General features: G+C 41.7%; 1 protein-coding gene across 1 annotated transcript in view; it reads left to right on the plus strand.

Moving 5' to 3' along the window:
* Window positions 1-26338, plus strand: part of PTPN13 (protein tyrosine phosphatase non-receptor type 13) — a 196595-nt gene that overhangs the window by 22048 nt on the left and 148209 nt on the right. The window contains exon 2 of the mRNA XM_049789778.1: window positions 25766-25944. Coding sequence (XP_049645735.1) covers window positions 25766-25944 — 179 coding nt within the window. The remainder of the gene's footprint in view (window positions 1-25765; window positions 25945-26338) is intronic.

Consider the following 26338-nt stretch of genomic DNA (forward strand, 5'->3'; position numbering starts at 1 on the left):
AGGCGTGTCTCGCTGGGGCTGTGAGTTTTCTGTTGGAGTTGTGGATTGTGCTGGTTTCTTTGCTTGGCAGACACTTGGGGGCCTCCCCAGGCATCCCCTGACGGCTTGCCTCGGCTGAGGCGTGTCTCGCTGGGGCTGTGAGTTTTCTGTTGGAGTTGTGGATTGTGCTGGTTTCTTTGCTTGGCAGACACTTGGGGGCCTCCCCAGGCATCCCCTGACGGCTTGCCTCGGCTGAGGCGTGTCTCGCTGGGGCTGTGAGTTTTCTGTTGGAGTTGTGGATTGTGCTGGTTTCTTTGCTTGGCAGACACTTGGGGGCCTCCCCAGGCATCCCCTGACGGCTTGCCTCGGCTGAGGCGTGTCTCGCTGGGGCTGTGAGTTTTCTGTTGGAGTTGTGGATTGTGCTGGTTTCTTTGCTTGGCAGACACTTGGGGGCCTCCCCAGGCATCCCCTGACGGCTTGCCTCGGCTGAGGCGTGTCTCGCTGGGGCTGTGAGTTTTCTGTTGGAGTTGTGGATTGTGCTGGTTTCTTTGCTTGGCAGACACTTGGGGGCCTCCCCAGGCATCCCCTGACGGCTTGCCTCGGCTGAGGCGTGTCTCGCTGGGGCTGTGAGTTTTCTGTTGGAGTTGTGGATTGTGCTGGTTTCTTTGCTTGGCAGACACTTGGGGGCCTCCCCAGGCATCCCCTGACGGCTTGCCTCGGCTGAGGCGTGTCTCGCTGGGGCTGTGAGTTTTCTGTTGGAGTTGTGGATTGTGCTGGTTTCTTTGCTTGGCAGACACTTGGGGGCCTCCCCAGGCATCCCCTGACGGCTTGCCTCGGCTGAGGCGTGTCTCGCTGGGGCTGTGAGTTTTCTGTTGGAGTTGTGGATTGTGCTGGTTTCTTTGCTTGGCAGACACTTGGGGGCCTCCCCAGGCATCCCTGACGGCTTGCCTCGGCTGAGGCGTGTCTCGCTGGGGCTGTGAGTTTTCTGTTGGAGTTGTGGATTGTGCTGGTTTCTTTGCTTGGCAGACACTTGGGGGCCTCCCCAGGCATCCCCTGACGGCTTGCCTCGGCTGAGGCGTGTCTCGCTGGGGCTGTGAGTTTTCTGTTGGAGTTGTGGATTGTGCTGGTTTCTTTGCTTGGCAGACACTTGGGGGCCTCCCCAGGCATCCCCTGACGGCTTGCCTCGGCTGAGGCGTGTCTCGCTGGGGCTGTGAGTTTTCTGTTGGAGTTGTGGATTGTGCTGGTTTCTTTGCTTGGCAGACACTTGGGGGCCTCCCCAGGCATCCCCTGACGGCTTGCCTCGGCTGAGGCGTGTCTCGCTGGGGCTGTGAGTTTTCTGTTGGAGTTGTGGATTGTGCTGGTTTCTTTGCTTGGCAGACACTTGGGGGCCTCCCCAGGCATCCCCTGACGGCTTGCCTCGGCTGAGGCGTGTCTCGCTGGGGCTGTGAGTTTTCTGTTGGAGTTGTGGATTGTGCTGGTTTCTTTGCTTGGCAGACAATATGGGGCCTCCCCAGGCATCCCCTGACGGCTTGCCTCGGCTGAGGCGTGTCTCGCTGGGGCTGTGAGTTTTCTGTTGGAGTTGTGGATTGTGCTGGTTTCTTTGCTTGGCAGACACTTGGGGGCCTCCCCAGGCATCCCCTGACGGCTTGCCTCGGCTGAGGCGTGTCTCGCTGGGGCTGTGAGTTTTCTGTTGGAGTTGGGGATTGTGCTGGTTTCTTTGCTTGGCAGACACTTGGGGGCCTCCCCAGGCATCCCCTGACGGCTTGCCTCGGCTGAGGCGTGTCTCGCTGGGGCTGTGAGTTTTCTGTTGGAGTTGTGGATTGTGCTGGTTTCTTTGCTTGGCAGACACTTGGGGGCCTCCCCAGGCATCCCCTGACGGCTTGCCTCGGCTGAGGCGTGTCTCGCTGGGGCTGTGAGTTTTCTGTTGGAGTTGTGGATTGTGCTGGTTTCTTTGCTTGGCAGACACTTGGGGGCCTCCCCAGGCATCCCCTGACGGCTTGCCTCGGCTGAGGCGTGTCTCGCTGGGGCTGTGAGTTTTCTGTTGGAGTTGTGGATTGTGCTGGTTTCTTTGCTTGGCAGACACTTGGGGGCCTCCCCAGGCATCCCCTGACGGCTTGCCTCGGCTGAGGCGTGTCTCGCTGGGGCTGTGAGTTTTCTGTTGGAGTTGTGGATTGTGCTGGTTTCTTTGCTTGGCAGACACTTGGGGGCCTCCCCAGGCATCCCCTGACGGCTTGCCTCGGCTGAGGCGTGTCTCGCTGGGGCTGTGAGTTTTCTGTTGGAGTTGTGGATTGTGCTGGTTTCTTTGCTTGGCAGACACTTGGGGGCCTCCCCAGGCATCCCCTGACGGCTTGCCTCGGCTGAGGCGTGTCTCGCTGGGGCTGTGAGTTTTCTGTTGGAGTTGTGGATTGTGCTGGTTTCTTTGCTTGGCAGACACTTGGGGGCCTCCCCAGGCATCCCCTGACGGCTTGCCTCGGCTGAGGCGTGTCTCGCTGGGGCTGTGAGTTTTCTGTTGGAGTTGTGGATTGTGCTGGTTTCTTTGCTTGGCAGACACTTGGGGGCCTCCCCAGGCATCCCCTGACGGCTTGCCTCGGCTGAGGCGTGTCTCGCTGGGGCTGTGAGTTTTCTGTTGGAGTTGTGGATTGTGCTGGTTTCTTTGCTTGGCAGACACTTGGGGGCCTCCCCAGGCATCCCCTGACGGCTTGCCTCGGCTGAGGCGTGTCTCGCTGGGGCTGTGAGTTTCTGTTGGAGTTGTGGATTGTGCTGGTTTCTTTGCTTGGCAGACACTTGGGGGCCTCCCCAGGCATCCCCTGACGGCTTGCCTCGGCTGAGGCGTGTCTCGCTGGGGCTGTGAGTTTTCTGTTGGAGTTGTGGATTGTGCTGGTTTCTTTGCTTGGCAGACACTTGGGGGCCTCCCCAGGCATCCCCTGACGGCTTGCCTCGGCTGAGGCGTGTCTCGCTGGGGCTGTGAGTTTTCTGTTGGAGTTGTGGATTGTGCTGGTTTCTTTGCTTGGCAGACACTTGGGGGCCTCCCCAGGCATCCCCTGACGGCTTGCCTCGGCTGAGGCGTGTCTCGCTGGGGCTGTGAGTTTTCTGTTGGAGTTGTGGATTGTGCTGGTTTCTTTGCTTGGCAGACACTTGGGGGCCTCCCCAGGCATCCCCTGACGGCTTGCCTCGGGCTGAGGCGTGTCTCGCTGGGGCTGTGAGTTTTCTGTTGGAGTTGTGGATTGTGCTGGTTTCTTTGCTTGGCAGACACTTGGGGGCCTCCCCAGGCATCCCCTGACGGCTTGCCTCGGCTGAGGCGTGTCTCGCTGGGGCTGTGAGTTTTCTGTTGGAGTTGTGGATTGTGCTGGTTTCTTTGCTTGGCAGACACTTGGGGGCCTCCCCAGGCATCCCCTGACGGCTTGCCTCGGCTGAGGCGTGTCTCGCTGGGGCTGTGAGTTTTCTGTTGGAGTTGTGGATTGTGCTGGTTTCTTTGCTTGGCAGACACTTGGGGGCCTCCCCAGGCATCCCCTGACGGCTTGCCTCGGCTGAGGTGAGTGTTTGGGGGCCGGAGTTGCAGATCAGGCTGACTGCTGGACCCCTAGGCCCGGCAGACATTTTGGGACCTCCCCCAGCCTGCATCAACCTGGGAACTTTGACCTGATTCAGCATTAATCTCTTCAAGGCGTGTCTCGCTGGGGCTGTGAGTTTTCTGTTGGAGTTGTGGATTGTGCTGGTTTCTTTGCTTGGCAGACACTTGGGGGCCTCCCCAGGCATCCCCTGACGGCTTGCCTCGGCTGAGGTGAGTGTTTGGGGGCCGGAGTTGCAGATCAGGCTGACTGCTGGACCCCTAGGCCCGGCAGACATTTTGGGACCTCCCCCAGCCTGCATCAACCTGGGAACTTTGACCTGATTCAGCATTAATCTCTTCAAGGCGTGTCTCGCTGGGGCTGTGAGTTTTCTGTTGGAGTTGTGGATTGTGCTGGTTTCTTTGCTTGGCAGACACTTGGGGGCCTCCCCAGGCATCCCCTGACGGCTTGCCTCGGCTGAGGCGTGTCTCGCTGGGGCTGTGAGTTTTCTGTTGGAGTTGTGGATTGTGCTGGTTTCTTTGCTTGGCAGACACTTGGGGGCCTCCCCAGGCATCCCCTGACGGCTGTGAGTTTTCTGTTGGAGTTGTGGATTGTGCTGGTTTCTTTGCTTGGCAGACACTTGGGGGCCTCCCCAGGCATCCCCTGACGGCTTGCCTCGGCTGAGGTGAGTGTTTGGGGGCCGGAGTTGCAGATCAGGCTGACTGCTGGACCCCTAGGCCCGGCAGACATTTTGGGACCTCCCCCAGCCTGCATCAACCTGGGAACTTTGACCTGATTCAGCATTAATCTCTTCAAGGCGTGTCTCGCTGGGGCTGTGAGTTTTCTGTTGGAGTTGTGGATTGTGCTGGTTTCTTTGCTTGGCAGACACTTGGGGGCCTCCCCAGGCATCCCCTGACGGCTTGCCTCGGCTGAGGTGAGTGTTTGGGGGCCGGAGTTGCAGATCAGGCTGACTGCTGGACCCCTAGGCCCGGCAGACATTTTGGGACCTCCCCCAGCCTGCATCAACCTGGGAACTTTGACCTGATTCAGCATTAATCTCTTCAAGGCGTGTCTCGCTGGGGCTGTGAGTTTTCTGTTGGAGTTGTGGATTGTGCTGGTTTCTTTGCTTGGCAGACACTTGGGGGCCTCCCCAGGCATCCCCTGACGGCTTGCCTCGGCTGAGGTGAGTGTTTGGGGGCCGGAGCGCGGCCGCTCCGCTGCGCTTCGCTGGCCGCGCACTCCACCTCGCCAATGAGTACCACCACAACACGTAGAAAAACCCACAGCGTAAGCGAGACAATGGGAGACTACGCAGACCAACTTCAACCATAGAGAATGAAGATGGAAACTCTGATGACCCAACAACGACCAACTACCTAAGCAGTCTTTCAGAAATGGAGTTTAGAGACGAAATATGGAGGTTGCTATCAGATATCAAAGAAAGTATAAATCAGAGCACTAATAAAAATCAAGAGAATATGAAGACAGAAATCAGAAAACTCCAAACTGAAATATCAGATCAGATAACAGGTCTGAAAAACTCAATAGACGAATTGAAGAACATAATGGATGAGTTTTTCCAACAGGTTAACAGCAGCTGAGGATAGAATTAGTGCTTTAGAAGATGAGATGCATAACAACTTTACACAGCAGAAGAGATTAGAAAAAAACCTCAAATCAAATGATCAGACAATGGAAAATTTACTCAAAGAATATGAGAAGATGAAAATAGAAGTCTTTGATAAGCTCAACAGAAACAACTTCAGAATCATTGGAGTTCCAGAGACCCAAGAAGAAAATCTTCAGGAAGAATCAATGGTTAAGAACATCATCACAGAGAAACTACCAGAGCTAAAGAAAACATGTGACCAAAATCCTGCATGCCCGAAGAGTACCAGCTAAAAAAGACCCCAGTAGAAACACCCCAAGACACATCCTAGTCACCATGATGAAACCCACCGATAGAGATAGAATACTGCAAGCAGCAAGATCGAAAAGGGAAATTACATTCCACGGAGCATCCTTGAAATTTACAGCAGACCTGTCACCAGAAACACTCAAGGCCAGAAGGCAGTGGTGGGACGTAGTGGCAAAACTCAATGAAATAAATGCTTCGCCAAGAATATTGCACCCAGCAAAACTAAGTTTCAGGTTTGACGGATGTATACACGGCTTCACAGATAAACAACAGCTCAAAATCTTTGCAGACTCAAAACCAGCCTTAAAAGAAAAACTGAAAGATCTACTCTAAAAACAAGACAGAACAAAAAACACACCAAACTTCTACACAAAGATGGCAATAAATCCCATGACAATTATTTCTCTCATGTCAATGGACTAAATGCACCAGTTAAGAGGCACAGAGTGGCGAAATGGATCAAAAAACTGAAGCCAACCTTCTGCTGTCTACAAGAAACACACCTGAATAGTCAGAATAAACATAGACTCAAAATCAAAGGCTGGAGGAAAATCATTCAAGCAAACAACACCCTTAAAAAAGCGGGGGTGGCCATACTAATATCAGATGACACAAACTTTATACTCAGAAAAATTGTAAGGGACAAAGATGGATATTATGTACTAATCAAGGGATTTGTACAGCAAGAAGAAATCACTCTCCTAAACATATACGCACCGAATGAGGGTCCAGCAAAGTATTTAATACAATTGTTGACAAATCTGAAGAAGGATATCAATAATAACACAATAATTGTGGGAGACCTCAACACAGGCTTGTCAACACTTGATAGGTCAACCAAATGGAAACCCAACAAAAATATACTAGACCTGCAAAAAGAAATGGATGAAAGAGGCCTAGTAGATATATATAGGGCACTCTATCCTCAGAAACCTGGATACACATTCTTTTCCAATGTACATGGATCATTCTCCAGGATAGATCATGTGCTGGCACATAAAACATACCTCCATAAAATAAAAAGATAGACATTTTGCAGGCTGCCTTTGCTGACCACAAGGCTCTGAAGTTAGATGTGAACTGCAAAGGGACACAGAAGAAAAAATTTAACACCTGGAAGTTAAACAGCCTCATACTCAATAACCAGTGGGTCCGAGATGAAATCAAGGAGGAAATCAAAAGGTTCCTGGAAACAAATGACAATAAAGACACAAACTATCAGAACTTATGGGACACAGCAAAAGCAGTACTGAGAGGAAAATTTTATAGCTTTGCAAGCACACATCAGGAAGGAAGAAGGAGCTTACCTGAGTAGCTTAATGACACAGCTAATAGAACTAGAAAGTGCTCAACAAAAGGACCCAAAAATAGGGAGACAGAAGGAAATAACAAAGCTGAGAGCAGAAATCAACGAAGTGGAAACCCAAAAACAATCCGAAAGATCAACGAAAGCAGAAGTTGGTTCTTTGAAAAAATAAACAAGATTGATAGACCATTGGCAAAACTCACAAAGCAAAAGAAAGAGAGAAACTTGATAACGCGTATTAGAAATGAGAAGGGGGAGATCACTACAGATACTGCAGAGATTCAAAGGGTATTCAGAGAATACTTTGAGAAACTCTATGCCACTAAATATGAGAACCTGGAAGAAATGGATAAATTTCTGAACTCATATAACCTTCCACGGTTGAATAAAGAAGAGGTAGCATATCTAAACACCCCCATCACTATTGAGGAAATTAAAACTGTAATCAAAAATTTACCCAAAAACAAAAGCCCAGGCCCTGATGGATTCACGAATGAATTCTTTCAAACCTTTCAAGAGGAACTACTACCAATTCTGGCCAGGCTCTTTTATGAAATCGAAAAAACAGGAATACTTCCAAATAGCTTTTATGAAGCCAACATCACCTTAATACCAAAACCTGATAGAGATGCTGCCAAAAAAGAAAATTACAGACCAATATCCCTGATGAACACAGATGCAAAGATCCTCAACAAAATCCTGGCGAACAGGATCCAGTGCCTCATCAAGAAGATCATTCACTTTGATCAAGTAGGTTTCATCCCAGGAATGCAAGGATGGTTTAACATCCGTAAATCTATTAATATAATACACAACATAAACAACAACAAAAATAAAAATCACTATGGTCATATCAATAGATGCAGAAAAAGCATTTGATAAGGTTCAACACCCATTCTTGATTAAAACTCTCAGCAAGATAGGAATAAAGGAACCTTTCTCAATATAGTCAAAGCCATCTACCAGAAGCCAGTGGCAAATATTATCCTCAATGGAGAAAAACTAAAATCCTTTCCTCTAAATTCTGGTACAAGACAAGGCTGTCCTCTCTCACCACTCCTATTCAACATAGCACTGGAAGTACTTGCTATAGCGATTAGGCAAGAAAAAGATATCAAGGGAATTCAGATAGGAAAGGAAGAAGTCAAGCTCTCACTGTTTGCAGATGACATGATACTCTACTTAGAAAACCCTAAAGACTCTACCAAAAAGCTTCTAGAAATAATAGATTTGTATAGCAAAGTGGCAGGATACAAAATTAACACACAAAAATCAATGGCCTTTTTATACACGAATAATGATAGGGAAGAAATGGACATTAAGAGAACAATCCCATTCACATTAGTTCCACACAAACTCAAATATCTTGGAGTCAACCTGACTAAGATGTGAAGGATCTATACAAAGAAAACTACAAAACACTGCTCCAAGAAATAAGAGAGGACACGCGGAAATGGAAACACATACCATGCTCATGGATTGGCAGGATCAACATCATTAAAATGGCAATACTTCCAAAAGCATTGTACAGATTTAACGCGATTCCTCTAAAGATACCCATGACATTTTTCAAAGAAGTGGATCAAATACTTCTGAAATTCATCTGGAACAACAAACAACCTCGAATAGCTAAAGCACTCCTTGGGAAAAGGAATATGGGAGGCATTACTTTCCCCAATTTTAAGTTGTATTACAAAGCAACAGTTATAAAAACAGCATGGTATTGGAATAAAAACAGACCCTCAGATCAGTGGAATAGGCTTGAGTACTCAGAGAAGGTTCCTCAGACATATAACCACCTTGTTTTTGATAAAGGAGCAAAAAATCCTAAATGGAGCAGGGAAAGCCTATTCAACAAGTGGTGTTGGCACAACTGGTTAACCACTTGCAAAAAAGCGAACTCAGACCCCCAGCTAACACCATATACAAAGGTAAAATCCAAATGGATTAAAGACCTTGATATCAGAACTGAAAATATAAGGTATATAGAACAACATGTAGGTGAAACACTCCAGGACATTGAGACTAAAGGCATCTTTAAGGAGGAGACAGCACTTTCCAAGCAAGTGGAAGCAGAGATAAACAGATGGGACTATATTAAGCTGAAAAGCTTCTGCATCTCAAAGGAAATAGCGCCCAGAATACAAAGGCCACCCACTGAGTGGGAGAAATTATTCACCCAATACACATCAGATAAAGGGCTAATATCCAAAATTTACAAGGTACTGACAGAACTATACAAGAAAAAAACAACTAACCCCATCAAAAAATGGGGAGAAGAAATGAACAGACACTTTGAAAAAGAAGAAAGGCAAATGGCCAAAAGGCACATGAAAGATGTTCAACATCACTAATCGTCAGGGAGATGCAAATCAAAACTACTATGAGGTACCACCTCACGCCACTGAGATTGGCACACATCACAAGAAAGGAAAACAAGCAGTGCTGGCGGGGATGTGGAGAGAAAGGAACTCTTTTTCACTGCTGGTGGGAATGCCGTCTAGTACAACCTTTATGGAAAGCGATATGGAGATTCCTTCACAAACTGGAAATTGAGCTTCCATACGATCCAGCTATACCACTCCTAGGAATATACCCAAGAAACACAAAAATACAATACAAAAAACCCTTCCTTACTCCTATATTCATTGCAGCGCTATTTACAATAGCCAGACTCTGGAAACAACCAAGATGCCCTTCAACAGATGAGTGGCTGAAGAAACTGTGGTACATATACACAATGGAATACTATGCAGCCATCAGGAGAGATGAAGTCATGAAATTTTCCAATACATGGATGTACATGGAATCTATTATGCTGAGTGAAGTAAGTCAGAGGGAGAGAGAAAGACGCAGAATGGTTTCACTCATCTATGGGCTTTAAGAAAAATGAAGGACATTTTTAACAATATCTCAGAGACAAGAGAGATGAGGGCTGGTAGGTGCAGCTCAGGACATGCAGCTCATCACATAGAGTGATGAGTGCAGTTGCAGAGATGACTACACTGAAAACTATCATAAAATGTGAATGAATGAGGGAAGTAGAAAGCCTGTCTCGAGTACAGGTGTAGGGGGGTGGGGAGGAGGGAGATCTGGGAAATTGGTGGTGGGAATGTTACACCGGTGAAGGGGGGGTGCTCTTTACATGACTGTAATCATACAACTATAATCATGTTTGTAATCACGGTGTTTAAATAAAGATAAAAAATAAAAAAAAAAAAAAAAAAAAAAAAAAAAAAAGAAAACATAAACAAAAGGAAGTGGGTAAATTAGAGTATTTTATCTAGACATTGTCACAGTGTGCACTGTCTCTATGGTATCCAATATGATTGAAAGCCGAGGTTTAAAATTAGGATGTCTACCCTTTGTTTCCAAGATCCCCCGTGGACAAGGAAGCTGAAGGGTTATTTTATACCTGGTAAAATTAAGGCATTAAAGGATATTGTTTCTAATTACTGCATCAGGAGTCCAGGCTTCCAATTATATTCTGCACCTGGTTCTGTGGATAAATACATTAGGATATTATTATAGGCCTTTGTACTTAGAGGTTGATTGCATACCTGTTCACTGTAAACTGCTGTTTCCATCATTGCTGGTTTCTTTAGGTTATGATGGGTATTCGCGTCTTTGTGTTGCCCCCCCCCACACACTTCATTTGAACATTTCTCCTCATTCCATGCTGGCATCTATGGTGTTTGTAGTTTCTACCCTTTTGATCCTTGTATTTGTTCGTGGAGTATTATATGTAAATGTGGTATATATTCTAAATACCTCAAAGAAGTGCTATCATTCTGTATTTATCCTTTTTCTGGCTCATTTCATATAACATAATATTTTCTAGGTCCATCCATGTTGCCACAAAATCCATGATTGTATCATTTCAAACTGCTATTACCATTTCTAACTGCTATGTAGTATTCCACTGTGTATAAATACCACATCTTCATGATCCATTCATCTGTTGTTGGGCATCGAGGTTGGTTCCAAATCTTGGCTATTGTGCTGATTGCCACCATAAATAATGGAGGCATACGTACTTTGGGATGAATATCCTTCTGTTTTGGGGATAAATACCCTGGAGTGCAATTGCTGGGTCATAAGGCAGCTCAATTCTGAGTTCACTAAGCACTCTCCATACTGTTTTCCATAAGGGTTGGACCAGGTAGTATTCCCACCAGCAGAAGACGAGAGATCTTACCAAAACCCTACCAACAGAGATTGAAACCGTTATTTTTGATGTGTGCCATCCTTACTGGTGTAAGGTGGTACCTCATTGTTGCCTTGATTTGGATTTCCCTAATGATAAGTGATGGTGAACATGTTTTCATGTGTCTCTGGCCATCCCAGTCTTCCTTGGGAAAGTGTCTATTCATTTCTTCTCCCCATTTTTCTATGGCTTTAGTAGGTTTGTGGAGCTCATCTTTTTTAGTGCTTTGTATATTCTAGATATCAACCCTTTATTGTGTCGAGTGTGAAAATTATTTCCCATTCTTTTAGCTGTCTTCTAGTTTTAGCCAGTGTTTCTTTTGCCATGCAGAAACTTTTTAGTTTGATGTAGTCCCATTTATTTAGGTTTGATGCTATTACTCTTGCCATTGGCAATCCATCATCAAAGACTTTTTTTGAGGTATAGCTCAACTACCTTAACAATCATAACCAATGCAGTCACCCTCCATCCTTTTTCCCACTTCACACCCCACATGTTCAAGATAAGCTTATTTATGAAGACAAGTTCTCAGTTTCTGGTGCCTTTGAGCATTTATTTCCTTACTGTGTTTATTTCTGTACCTCATATGAGAAAGATATATCTCTGTCTCTCTTCTTTTGTCCAATTTCAATCAGCATGATTCTCTCCAGATCCATCTACATAGCTGGACATTGTATGACTTAATATTTCTTACAGCCAAGTAGAATTCTGTTTTGTATATTTACCATAGTTTCTTTATCCAGTCATCTCTTCTTGGACACTTACATTTTTTCCAGATTTTGGCTATTTTGAAAAATACTGCAGTAAACACAGGAGTGCAGCTGTCTTTCTGAATAGTTTTTTTGTCTTTAGGGTAGATGCCAAGAAATGGAATTGCTGGGTCATATGGAATCTCAACATCCAGGTTTTTGAGTCTTCTAAAAGACTGGGCCAGTGGTGAATAGTGAATGACCAACAGTGAATGAGGTTCACTTTTTCTGTGCCTTCATGTCAACATTGATTTTTGTTTGTTTGTTTTGTGATGTGTGCCAATCTCACGTATGTGTGAGATGATATCTTTTTGTTGTTTTGATTTGTATTACTTTATGGTAAGTGATGCCAGACCTTTTTTAAATTCAGATCTCAGTGTTGTTACTAGGATATATAACTATCAATATTTTGATATTTTCTCAAGTTTTACTAGGTTCCAAAGACAGACTTTTGGACTAATGAATGAGTCAGAATAAATTATCCAGTGACACACTCCCAAGTATACAACCACCTAATTTTTGACAAACAAAGCCAAGAACTTAAATGGAATAAAAATAGCCTCTTCAACCATTCAAGAAGAGGTGTTGGGACAACTGGATAACCACATGTAAAAAATTAAAGTTGGATCCATATCTCACATCTTACACAAAAGTCAAAGAGGATCAAAGACCTTGAGATCAGATCTGAATTTGTAAACTACATTGAGGAAAAAATAGGCAGAATGCTTCAAGACCTAGAACTCAAAGGAGTCGTCAGTGATATGGTGCCAATGGCAAAGGCACAAAATCAAATCTGAACAAATGGACTACACCAAACTAAAGAGGTTCTATATGCCAGAAGAAACACAGGCTAAAACTAAAAGACAGTGGAATGGAAGAAATAATTACACTCAACACATCAGATAAAGGATCGATGTCTATGTTACTCAAAGTATTCATAAAGATTAATGCCCCCAATTAAAAAAAAACATCAAAAATGGTTTTTGAGGCAATTAACAGACACTTCTCTGAGGAAGACTACAGATGACCAACAAGCATAAGAAAAACTGCTCATCATGATTTATCATTAAGGAAATTACAATGACCATGAGATATCATTTTACACCAGTAGGATGGTACATAGGAAAAAATACTGGGAACAATTTGTGTTGGTGGGGAAGTGGTTAAAAAGACACTCTCATCCACTGCTGCTGGGATTGTTTCTGGTTCAATCCCTGTGGAAAACAGTATGGAGAGTTCTCAGCAAACTCAGAATCTAGCTCCTCATTTTTATACTGTATTACCATTAATTTCTCATTTTTATACTGTATTATTTATTGATTAATTGATTGTTGTTGGGTCACATCCATTGGTGCTCAGGAGTTGCTCCTGGCTCTGCACTCAGAAATCGCCGCTGGCAGGGTGGGGGATTATATGGGTGCTGGAAATCGAATCAGGTCCCTCCTGGGTCGACTGCATGCAAGGCAAATGCACTACCGCTGTGCTGTCTCTCAGGCACCTAATTCCTCATTTGGGTATGTATGTCCAACAGCATTACAAAGTTTTTAAAGCTTCATGTAAGAGAAGACATAATTATCAAAATAAGATCCAAATAGGAAATAAAGCTTAAATAAGTTACATTATTATATTTAAAAATTTATTTAACCACTGTGGTTATAAAAATATTTGTAGTTGGGTTTCAGTCATTGAATGTACACCACCCATCATCACCAGTGTAAGATCGCTCCTAGTAGTGCTCATAGGTGCCAGGTATTGAACTGGGGTTGGACCAGGCAAGACAGGCAGCATCTTACCAGCTGTACTATCTCCCTGGCCCTGGACTTAATTTTATAATAAATCTGGATCATCGAGCAATTTTATTATTCACTTTGAAAATTATTTGTATGTTATGTTTTGTTATATAATGCTTTGTTAAAATATAATGTTTTGTTACATGTATGCCTTATATTAAGATGATACATGTTTTTGAAAATGCAATGAAAATTTTTTATTCCATTGTTCTAAAGCATCAGAAGACTTCTTGTTGCTTCTGATTAATGGTACTTTATCATAGTTATTACTCTTTTTCCCCCTAATATTTATGTCATATTGAAAGACTTGTCTTTCATTAAGAGTAAAATTAAAGGGCAATCTAAGATATTCTGAGTTTCCTTTGGAGGGTGAAGGCATTTTACAGGTTTCAGTTTAAAGATTCTTTGCATATCAAATTTCTAACTTTAGCTAGCTGCTTGAAATTCTGTTTAAGCAACTTTTTTTTTTTTGTGGAATGTTGGTAAAAGTCTATAAATAGAGCATTTGACTACTGGAATCAGTACTCATCAGATTTACTCTTTCAAAATAACAGCAGTCTTAAAGACCATCATCACACCACTAAAATATAGGGCATCAAATTACAAGCTTCTGGAATTCCATTTTAAAGGACTCTTTTGTTAGCATTCTTTAATTGAGTTTAAGTACTTTACTTTAAACTACTTTAGTTAGACAAGGAAGGTGAATTAAACTGATGCTGCTCTAAATTTCTTCATTTGTAGGTTGGCATAACACTTTACAGTCATTGAAAAAATACATTTTGTGGTTTGACTGTTTTCTAAAGAATCCTTCACATCGACGTCATGTGTGTGCTTTGGGAATTTGACAGCAATGGAGCATGTTGTCACAGCTGCTTTAGCTTTATTACAAGACATTTAAAACTCACATTTGAAAACAATGAAAATATTTGTGTCATTTATTTGTATGGTTTTTGACAAGCAAAAATCTGACCCACCTTGGTAACTATTTCTCAGGACTTTTTGTCATCCCTTTGCCAAGATTCTTACTGTTTCTTTTATAATTTAATACTTTCCTGACCACAGGACTTTGCTTTGGCTGGTTCTTCTCTATGGAATCTCATCGTCAAATCTTACTCTTCAAAAAGGAGTATATTATAAAAAAAAAGAAATGATTTCTCTTTTCATTATAGTTGAAGCAATTTGCTGTTTTCTAAACTTTCCTTTGTATTCTCCTTTCCTCTTTTCTTTTTTTCTTCTGTAGCCAGGAATCCCAGGCTTTGAAGCTCTCAACATAATCCTGGCATTTGTGGCAGGGCAAGGGTTTGAACTTTCAACATCCCTCCTGCCAGGGATTTTCTTGACCATGGAGCCATTATTTGGGTCCATTTTCTCTTTGTCTCTCTAGTTTACCTTATACTTTCTAGCCTGTACTTATTTATAGATATATTTTCTTTTTTTATTTTTTCTTTCAGATTATTCTCCTTTTATTTATAGTTAATTCTTTTTTATTTATAGATATATTTTATCTTCTCCAATAATAGGAGGAAACTCTGAGCAAAAGACCATACTTGTTGAAAGATTTTTTTTTAAATGCATAGTTCCTTTGCCCTTATAGCAAAGCAAAGTAAAAAGTGTGCATGTGTGTGTCTGTGTGTGTGTACACATGTGTGTGTGCACACGCATGTCTAGTGAGCTCAGGAGATGACTCTAGGGTTAGACCTCATATACTGTATGTATATGGGAGCTCCAAGTTCCCCAAGTAGGACTACATGTGCCTCTCACCAAATATAAATAAGTATAATGCTTAAAATAATAGTTTAATTTAAATTTCAATATAAACAAACAGATAAATACTTTTTGTATTGAACGCGTTCTTTTTTTGGTCTGAGCAAACATCAGCAACTAATATGGCAGTTTAAGACATAGACTTGGATTCTGTATTACTAGTGATTCCCCAAAATGTATAAATTCAAATGATAGAATTATATCAAAGGTCATAAATATGTCCTCAACTATGGCTGACAGAGATAGACTTAAGAAAGAGAGTCCCAAACTTCTTTTTTTTTTTTTCTTGGTCAAACCCAGTGACACTCAGGGTTACTCCTTGCTCTGCACTCAGAAATCGCTCCTGGCAGGTATGGGGGACCATATGGGATGCCGGGATTCCAACTACTGTCCATCCTAGATCAGCTGCTTGCAAGTCAAACGCCCTACCACTGCGCTATCTCTCTGGCCCCCAAACTTCTTTCTTCAATTTAGGGTTGACGTTGTTTAAATATAAAATCTAAAGTCCTAAAGTTGGTAGGTGAGGCTTTTCTTGGCCTGGCCAGGCTCTTGTAGCCTCTTTGCCCGGCGGATCTGGTAGGTTGCAGAGTGACTGTGGAGAAATAATCCACAGGCATCAATTGAAGTTTCAGGAGAAAACCAGCTTTATTTCATGACCCTAACCACCATATGCATTTCTCCACATGGCTTCTAAGCTAAGCAGCCTCTTTCCTGCTGCTCTCCTTATCATAGCACTTTTGACTCCTCACCCCTCCCCCAGTCAACCCATTTATTTTACCAACCACAGACCCCCTCCCAGCAGTGGTGGGTCTAACTATCCAGGTGAGATAAGCATATGGAATTGGGGGAGGGGTAACAAATCCAATGCTGGGAAACTATATAGAAAAGCCTTTAAAAATTAAAGGGTTTTCTTTTTCTTTTTTTATAAATCTTTAAGCACCATATTCATAAGCATGTTCGTAGTTTGGTTTCAGTTATAAACAGAATACCCCCCCTTCACCAGTGCAACTGGTGAATTCCCACCACCAATGCTCCCACCCCCACCCCTGCCTGTATCATGACAGGCATTCTACTTCTCCCATTCTTTAACATTGTCATGCTAGTTGTTAGTGTAGTTATTTCCCTAACGGCATTCACCACTCTTTGTGGTGAGCTTCAAATGGAGAGCCAGTTCTTCAGGCCCTTCCAGCCCTTAACTCTATTGTCTGTGGGTCTTATTGCAGTAATATCTTTAATTTTTCTTAAAACCCAGATGAGTGATACTATTCTCTCTCTCTGTTTCTCTCTCTCTGTTTCTCTCTCTCTGTTTCTCTCTCTCTCTCTCTCTCTCTCTGGCATATTTTACTCAGCATAATAGATTCCATGTACATCTATGTATAAAAAAATTTCATGACTTCATTTTTTCTGATGGCTGCATAATATTCCATTGTGTATATGTACCACAATTTCTTTAACCATTCATCTGTTGAAGGGCATCTTGGTTTTTTTTTCCTGAGTCTGGCTATTGTAAATAGTGCTGCAGTGAATATAGGTGTGAGGAAGGGATTTTAAAGGGTTTCCTGATTTCTTGCTTGAGGTTGCAGAGGAAGACCACAGTGAACTTAATCCCATAAAGTAGGCTGTTCCCCACCCACAGGAGTGGTGCCAGACACCTGCTGTGGGCATATAAAGGTCATCCGGACTCCTCCACATAGGGTGAAGTAGGGTGGTGCCAGAGGAGCACAGCCACTCTGCTTCACAGCAGCACTTATATACTAGTTAAAGAACTCTACCATATGCATAGAAAAAAAAACACACAAGTGAGACAGTGGTGAAACAATGCAGGCTAACTTTGTGCAGAGAGTGAAGATGGCAGCTCTGATGACCCGAGAAGAGCCAATCATTTAGTTAACCTCTCAGATAAAGAGTTTAGAGAAGAAATATGGAGGATGTTCATAGAACTCAAAGAAAGCTTAGATCAAGTTGAAAAAAACACAAATAGGAATCAAGAGGATATAAAGATAGAAATCAGAAAACTCCAAACTGAAACAACAGATCTGAAAAACTCAGTAGACAATATTAAAACCTCAATGGAAAGCCTCTCCAACAGAGTAACAGCAGCTGATGACAGAATCAGTGAGCTGTAAGATGAGATGCATAGCAACTCCGTGCAATAGAAGCGATTGGAAAAGAGCCTGAAAGCAAATAATGAGACAATAGAAAAAGTACTCAAAGAATGCAAACAGATGAAAAGAGAAGTCTTTGATAAACTCAACAGAAACAACATAAAAATCATTGTACTCCTGGAGACACAAGAAGAAAATCCCCAGGAAGAATCAATAGTCAAGGATATCGTTGCAGAGAAATTCCCAGAGCTAAATACTGCATGCAGCCAAATTCTGCATGCCCAAAGAGTACCACTTAGAAGAGACTCAAAAAAAAAGCACTCTAAAACAAATCCTAATCACAATGATGAATCCAACAGTTGGGATAGAATACTGGAAGCAGCAAGATCAAAAAGGGAAATTGCATTCAAAGGAGTATCCTTTTGATGCCTTAAGATTTACAGTGGACCTTTCACAAGAAACCCTCAAGGCCAGAAGACAGTGGTCTGATCTAGTGGCAAAACTCAATGAAATAAATGCCTTGCCTAGAATACTGCATCCAACCCAGCCAGACTCACTTTCTGGTTTGAAGGAAGTATACATAGCTTCACAGATAAAAAACAGCTCAGAAACTTTACAGATTCAAAACTAACTTTAAAAGAAAATCTGAAAGGTCTACTTTAAGACAAGAAAGACCAACAAACACACCAGGCTTCTATACAATGATGACACTAAATCTCATGACAATTGTCTTTCTCAATGTCAATAGACTAAATGTACCAGTTAAGAGACACAGAGTGGCAAAATGGATCAAAAATCTGAATCCAACATTGTGCTGCCTACAAGAAACAAACCTGAATAGTCAGAATAAACATAGACTCAGAATCAAAGGTTGGAGGACAATCATCCAAGCAAACAACACCCTTAAAAAATCTGGAGTGGCTATATTGGTATCTGATGACATAAACTTGAGACGTAGAAAATCTATAAGGGACAAAGATGGATATTTTGTACTAAGGGCTATGCACAATAAGAATAAATTACATTCTTTTTTTGGGGGGGGCCACACCCGTTTGACGCTCAGGGGTTACTCCTGGCTATGCACTCAGAAATCGCCCCTGGCTTGGGGGGACCATATGGGACACTGGGGGATCGAACCGCGGTCCGTCCTATGCTAGCGCTTGCAAGGCAGACACCTTACCTCTAGCGCCACCTTCTCGGCCCTGAAATTACATTCTTAAACATATATGCACCCAATAAGGGAACAGCAAAATATTTAATAAAATTGTTGACAAATCTGAAAGAAGACATTAATGGCAACACAATACTAGTGGGAGACCTCAACACTGCCCTTGATAGTTCAACCAGTCTGAAACCCAACAAAAATATACTAGCTCTGAAAAGAGAAATGGAAAAAAAGTGGACTAGCAGATATATATATATACAAAAATATAGATAGATGATAGATAGATAGATAGATAGATAGATAGATAGATAGATAGATGTAGGGCACTCTGTCCCCAGAAACCCTGATACACATTCTTCTCCAATGCATGTGAGTCATTCTCCAAGGATAGAATATGCACTGTCCTATAAAACATATCTCCATAAAATCAAGAGGATAGAAATTGTAAAGACAACCTTCTTAGATCACAGTGCACTGAAATTAGAAGTGAACTACAAAAGGACACAAAAGAAAAACTTCAACACCTGGAAATCAAACAGCTTACTACTAAACAGTGGATCAGGGATGACATCAAAGAGAAAAAATATTCCTGGAAATAAATGAAAATGAAGATACAAATTACCAGAATTTATGGGACACAGCAAAAGCAGTACTAAGAGGAAAATTGATTGATTTGCAAGCACACATAAGAAAGGAAAAAGGGGCTTATATAAAAAGCTAATGAAACAGCTTATAAAATTATAAAATGACCGACCAACAAAAGGAAACAAAAATAGGTAGGCAGAAGGAAATAACAAAACTTAGAGCAGAAATCAATGGAGTGGAAATTAATAAAACAATCTGAAAGATCAACATAAGCAAAAGTTGGTTCTTTGAAAAAATAAACAAGATTGATAAACCACTAGCAAAACTCACAAAGAAATGGGGAGAGAGAAACTTAATAAACTGGATTAGAAATGAAAAGGAAGGGATCACTACAGATACTGTAGAGATTCAGAAGATAATCACAGATGAGTTTGAGAAACTTTGTGCCACAAAACATGAGAACCTGGAAGAAATGGATTAATTCTTGGAGTCTTATAATCTTCCATGTTTAAACCAGTTATCTAGCATATCTAAACAGAATCATCACTACTGAGGAAATTAAAATGGTAATCAAAAGTCTTCCCAAAAACACAATCCCAGGTCCGCATGGATTCACTAACAAATTCTTTCAAACCTTTCAAGAGGAACTACTGCCTGATCCTTTTAGGCTCTTTCATAAAATTGAAAAATCAGGAATACTCTCAAATAGTTTTTATGAAGCTAATATCATTTGATACCAAAACCAGAAAGAGATGCTGGGAAGGAAGGAAGGAAGGAAGGAAGGAAGGAAGGAAGGAAGGAAGGGAAGGAAGGAAGGAGGATGGGAAAGAAAAAAAGAAAAGAAAAGAAAAGGAAAAGAAAAGAAAAGAGACAGTAGACCAACGAAAGAAAGAAGAAAGAAAGAAGAAGAAAAGAAAGAAAAGAAAGAAAGAAAGAAAGAAAGAAGAAGAGAAAAGAAAGAAAAAGAAAGAAAAAGAAAGAAAGAAGAGAAAGAAAGAAAGAAAGAAAGAAGAAAGAAAGAATTAGAAAGAAGAAGAAAGAAACGAAAGAAAGAAGAACAAGAAGAAAGAATAAGAATAAAACAGAAGAAAGAAAGGAAGAAAGAAAAGAAAAAAAAAAAGAAAAGAAAGAAGAGAACTAACTAGACCAATATCCCTGATGAACCACAGGTGAAGATCCTCAACAAAATTCTTGCAAATAGAATCCAGATAGCTTCATCAAGAAGGTCATACGACATGACCAAGAAGGTTTCATTTTAGGAACGCAAGGATTGTTTAACATACGCAAATCAATCTACATAATACACCATATCAACATAAATAATAGCTTGAACAACCCTTGAGAAAATAACTATGTAAGGCATCACTTTCCCCAACTTTTAAATTGTTTTAAAAGCTATAGTTATTGTAGCAGCATGGTACTGAAATAAAGACAGACAGGACCCTCAGATCAGTGGAACAGACTTGAGTATTCAGAGAATGTGTCCCAGATATATGTATACACAATGGAATATTTTGCAGCCATCAGGAGAGATGAAGTCATGAAATTTTCCTATACATGGATGGACATGGAATCTCTTATGGTGAGTGAAATAAGTCAGAGAAAGAGATAGACAGACACAGTATAGTTTCACTCATCTACGGGTTTTAAGAAAAATAAAAAGTCATTATTGTAATAATGCCCAGAGACAACAGAGATCAGGGCTGGAAGCACTACCTAGAGTGGTGAGTTTAGTTAGAGAGATGTCTACACTAACTATCATGACAGTGTTAATGAATAAGAGAAATAGAATGCCTATCTTGAATACAGACAGGGAGGGTGTGGAGAAGGAGGGAGATGGTGGTGAGAAGGTTGCTTTGCTGAAGGGATGTGTTCTTTTTATGACTCAAACCCAACTACAATCATGTATGTAATCATGGTGCTAGAAGAAAGGAGGAGAGGAGGAAGAGGAAAGAAACATTGAAAGAAAGGAGATATCCTTATTTTTAAAACTATTTTAATCAATACCTGTAATTGCTTCATTAAAGTTTAATAATATCTATTTCAAATTTTCTTCTAAGCTTAGAAATATTATTGTTGAAATTCTATTTTGCTCACTTTTTGGCTTCTCCATCATTTTTGCACCTTTATAAAATTACTTATTCAGAATTATTAACCACAACTATTTTATCTGTGTGAAAATTGGCTAGAACTGAAACCTGGTGAGGCTCATGATAGCTCCCTAGAGAGTCATTGGCAGTAGACATCCAAAGGCATTTGGGACAGTCAGATAGTGAGTGCAAGATAGGTCCACAACTACATAAAAACGAACATGTCAGCAGATTCCTCCAATAGAGAGGGGGACAAAATGGGTTTATGACTACTGGTGGCAAAGAAGGGGTAATTCAGGCTGGAGATAACTTCAGAGTGGAGATAACTTCCAGGAGATGCATTCAGAAGTAGTGGACACCTGATCCCCTCTGATGATATTCAAAGATAGTGAATTACTCTCAAAAGGACAGACATGAGCCACACATCAAAGCAGTAGGTCTGGAGACTTAGGCCACAGGATCAAAGCAGAGAAACTCAAGCAGAAAATAGAAAGAGCAGCACAGAGACTCAGGGCATTAGAAAAGAGAAATGTGACAGAGACTTGGCCACCTGAGTACAAAACAAGAAATTATTATGGTAAGTAAAAACGACATGATGATAGGACTGCTGGGAAGGCTGATTCACTGCAGTGGTACTAAATGGGGCCTCTGTTTTCTTCTTAAGCACAGGTTTGGGAGTTTTGGGGGAAGGTGGGAAATTATAGCTTCTAAGAATTATCCTCAATACTAGAGAGATTATGGACAGTAAATCGAACTTCATATTTGGCAGGATCCTGGCAACCTGCAATGTCAAAAGTTTCATCTACTATACCCTAGGGTCTAGTTAAGGAATTTATTTTGTGACTGCATTGAAACAAATTCCTCAGATAACCTGATTCCTCCTGCTTCTGACCTGCTTTCTCTCAACGATTCCGAGGAGTGGAAAGGAAACAGTGGCAGAGAGAATTCATTTTAAAAGACACATTTAACCTGTTCCTCCAGGCCTACAGAGAGAAAGTCACTGCAGAAATACAGAAGGGCACAGGCTGACTTCTAAAGGAGGAAGAAAAGAATTCTTTGTCTAATAGGAAAGCAAAAACAGATATGTGGAGATAGTTTCATGTTTACCAATAAGCAATAAGGAGAAATTTGCATTTTAATGATATGGAACCTAGGAATGGCAGGAAGCAGGGAGAGGAAAAGCAAATTGTTGTTATTGTGCACCGATCTCATTTCAGGCATTGGCATATGTAGATATGCTGCTGGTTGGGAAGAGTGGGTGATGGAATTAAGTTTAGGAGGCAGAGTTGAGAGGGGAGAATGAGAACAGTGTAGGGCTCTTCTCTCTGGGCATTTGTATAGTGGCTGCTTATACTGGTGTTCTAAAATAAAATTTGTAATAATTACTGTTACTTGTTAACTATTATTAATTGTTAATATAATAAGAATTATTCTTAATTGTTCTTTATATGTGATCTTAATTGAATTACCTTCAATAGATACCCTATTAGTTTAACATGTTTCTGGTTAATGTGGTTCTTAAGGAAGATTTTCTATAAAACGTAGCATAGAAGGGAAACAATAATTCTATAATAATATATATATATAAAAGAATCGATTAAAATAGTGGGGTGGTTATTGATGGCATAATTTTTTTAAGTTTTTCATTTGCTTTACTTAGTGGTTTTTCGTTTGTTTATTTTTAATTTTTTTTAGCTTTGGTTTTTTTTTGTTTGTTTAGCTTTTGGGGGGGGGGGTTGCATACCTGGCAGTGCTCAGAAGTTACTCCTGGCTCTGTGCTCAGAAATTGCTCCTGGCAGGCTCGAGAGATCAAATTGGATGCCGGAGAAAGAAAGAAGAGAGAGAGAGAGAGGGAGGAGGGAGGGAGGGAGGGAGGGAGGGAGGGAGGGAGCGGAAGGAAGGAAAGGAAGGAAGGAAGGAAGGAAGAGAAGGAAGGAAGGAAGAAGGAAGGAAGGAAGGAAGGAAGGAAGAAAGAAGCAAAACAGTGGCATGGTCCTCTAAATACTAAACACTACAGCTTCCTTAGAACAGTCTAAGGGTGGACAGATCAATTAATTCTCTCTTCCTCCAGGGTGCTATTGACCATCCCCACCTATGCTGGACAGAGCTTACAGGGACTAGGTCATCATATTTCACATTCTGGGACTAGAGGAAAGGGACCCAATTGAAGACAAAAGGGAAGGGAGGGAAGAAGGGAGGAGTCCAAAGAGCATAAGACATTTTATTTTAATTTCCCAATTTATATTTTAAAAAAATGCTAAAAGTGATCAGTGATCCCTTATGAGGAAGGGGGATAAATCAGGCACTGCTAGGAAGTCACAATGACAACAACCCCACAGCAGGCAGCGCCAACAGGACAGAATGAGTTCATGTATCAGAAGACAATGTTTGAAGGGATGCTCCAAAGAAATAGTACCTGGCAACGAAGATTAGGAAGAAACCGTCTGCCTTCACTTTGGAGTGCCCGGTTGCTTGGTCCTTTTTTAAACTCTTTGTTTTTGGTAACCTCATTACCAAAATTACCAAAGGAGTTAATGATTTTGTAAAGAGTTTAAGATTGTTGACCATACTACTGAAAGCAGCGAATTCAAAAAAAGGAACTTACACACCAAAGAAAGCCCATAATTTTCTTTACACATTCATCAGACTCCATGAGCCAGAAGAGAATGGTAGGATATATTAAAACAAACAGACAAACCTCAATGAAACGAACACCTAACCAAGTGAGATTCAGCTATCCAGTGAGATTCAGATCTGAAGGAAAAATGCAGAGCTTCATAGGCTCTACAGTTTAGGGAATTCCCATAGCCGTGAAACCAGTTTTGCAAGAAACACTAATGGCGCTTCTATGAAAGGCAAGACAAACTTGTCAGTTTTGCCACTGAGTATAGTTCTCACACCTGGAATTTATGTTTGTACTCGACTGGATAAAGAAAAATCTGTTTCTTCTTAACTTTCTAAGGGGATCTAAACTTTTTCTATTTTTTCTTTATTTCGTTTCCATGGACTGCATCCTCTCCAGTGGTCCTCAAACTACAGCCCATGGGCCACATATTGTTTCTTCACTTCAAAATCAGATATATGCACTGTGCATAGGAATTTGTTCATAGATTTTTTGTTTGTTTGTTTTGTTTTGTTTTGGGGCCACACGCGGCGGTGCTCAGGGGTTACTCCTGGCTGTCTGCTCAGAAATAGCTCCTGGCAGGCACGGGGGACCATATGGGACACCGGGATTCGAACCAACCACCTTTGGTCCTGGATCGGCTGCTTGCAAGGCAAACACCGCTGTGCTATCTCTCCGGGCCCTGTTCATAGTTTTTGTTTTTGCTATAGTCCAGCCCTCCAACGGTCTGAGGGACAGTGAACTGGCCCTCTGTTTAAAAAGTTTGAGGACCACTGTTTCCAGAAAGAAGAGAACAGTCATCAATGGCAAAAGGCAATGAATTCATGTTTAATTGATATTGGATGTTCTGTGTCCATTCAGGTGATTTTGTTGCATTATGGAGATTTTTTTATTGCAGTCTGTTAATGCAGATACTTCAGCATTGTAAAGAATATATTTTCTAACATAAAACCTACATTCCATTTTTAGGATTGTAAATAAATCCACACACTGTATTTCCAACCCCAGGTGAATGGGTCTGAAGCAGGATTGCCAAGCAAATTAATCAAGCAGGCATAAGGATGAAAATCATGGAGATGTCTGGTTTCTTGCCTTGTGGTTCTCTTCAGCTGGTCAAACTGAAAGCTTTTCTTTATTTACCAGTTCAAATTCAACCAAAAGGGGGATGGTCAAGTGAGAAACAAAAGTTAATCTGGTCTAGGTAGACATATACATGTCAAAGAGATGAGTGGAAGGGAAATAGGAAGCTTGGAAAGGAAGCTTTGTTTTGGTTAAAAGCAGGATGTCAAGGCTGATTGCACAGTGGATAGCGTGTTTGCCTTGCATTCTGCTGACCCAGATTCAATCTCTGGTTTTTCATATAGTCCCTCAAGCACCTCCAGAAATGACCCCTGAGTGCAGAACCAGGAGTAACCCCTGAGTACCACCGGGGGTGGCTCAGAAAAGAGAGAAATGAAAAAGCAGGATGTAATCTAACATAGGCTAAAATCCACTTTTATACTAAAAGTTAAAAGGAATTGCTGAAGGCATTTTGTCATTTACTGATAACCACTGTAATAAAGTATAACCACACACAGAATTGATATCGGATGCTAGAGATCTAACCCAGGTCAACGTGTGCAAAGCAAATGCCCTATCCGCTATGCAATCACTCCTGCCCCAAGGGAAGTCTCTATTTCTAATCTCTGAATCTTGTAAATTTTGAAAGACTAAGTGAAATCAAGACATGGCTGTTAATAATGCTAGCAGTGATGGATATGTGAAACCATTCTCTTTAATTTTGTGGAAGTAACTGTATATTAATATGTATATATGTGTGTATATATATATATATGGCTAGGTTGGGATATTCATTTATGTGATCAACAGCTCCACTGGATATAATTTTAAGCAGTTTCTCCCCTTTTTTCTTTTTGTTCTGTGCAATTACAACCAGTAAGCATAGCTGATCCTGCTGCCCTTGGCTTCATCATCTCTCCATGGTCTCTGCTGCTGCTACCATCAGGCAGTGTGTCCTTCACTGATGAAAACATTTCCAATCAGGATCTTCGAGCCTTCACTGCACCCGAGGTTCTTCAGAATCAATCACTGACTTCTCTTGCAGATGTCGAGAAGGTAACTGTTGAATTTCTTGACTTGACTTTAGTTTTTATTACAGTGAGAGTAAAGACCCTGGGCTTTCAAATCTCTGAAAATTTTATTTTGAACCAAGAATGATAATATATTTGAAGAAGTTAACATGTGTGGATTTTAAGAATTCAAATAGTTCTAAATAGTATTATGGATATGGGTTCAGAGAGATAACTCAGCAGACTTAGCATTCAGTACATCATACCACATAATTCCCTGAGCACTCACCACCGGGAGCAGCCCCTGAGTACTGCCAGGTGTGGACCCAAAACTAAGACTAATAATAAGTGTATGAGTCTAAGGGAAAAAAACATGTAAAAATGTAAGCCATTATCAATTTATTTTTTATGAATATTTATTAAATATGTACTATACTGGT

The sequence above is a fragment of the Suncus etruscus genome, chromosome 16 (assembly GCF_024139225.1).
Source record: "Suncus etruscus isolate mSunEtr1 chromosome 16, mSunEtr1.pri.cur, whole genome shotgun sequence".
NCBI lineage: Eukaryota > Metazoa > Chordata > Mammalia > Eulipotyphla > Soricidae > Suncus > Suncus etruscus.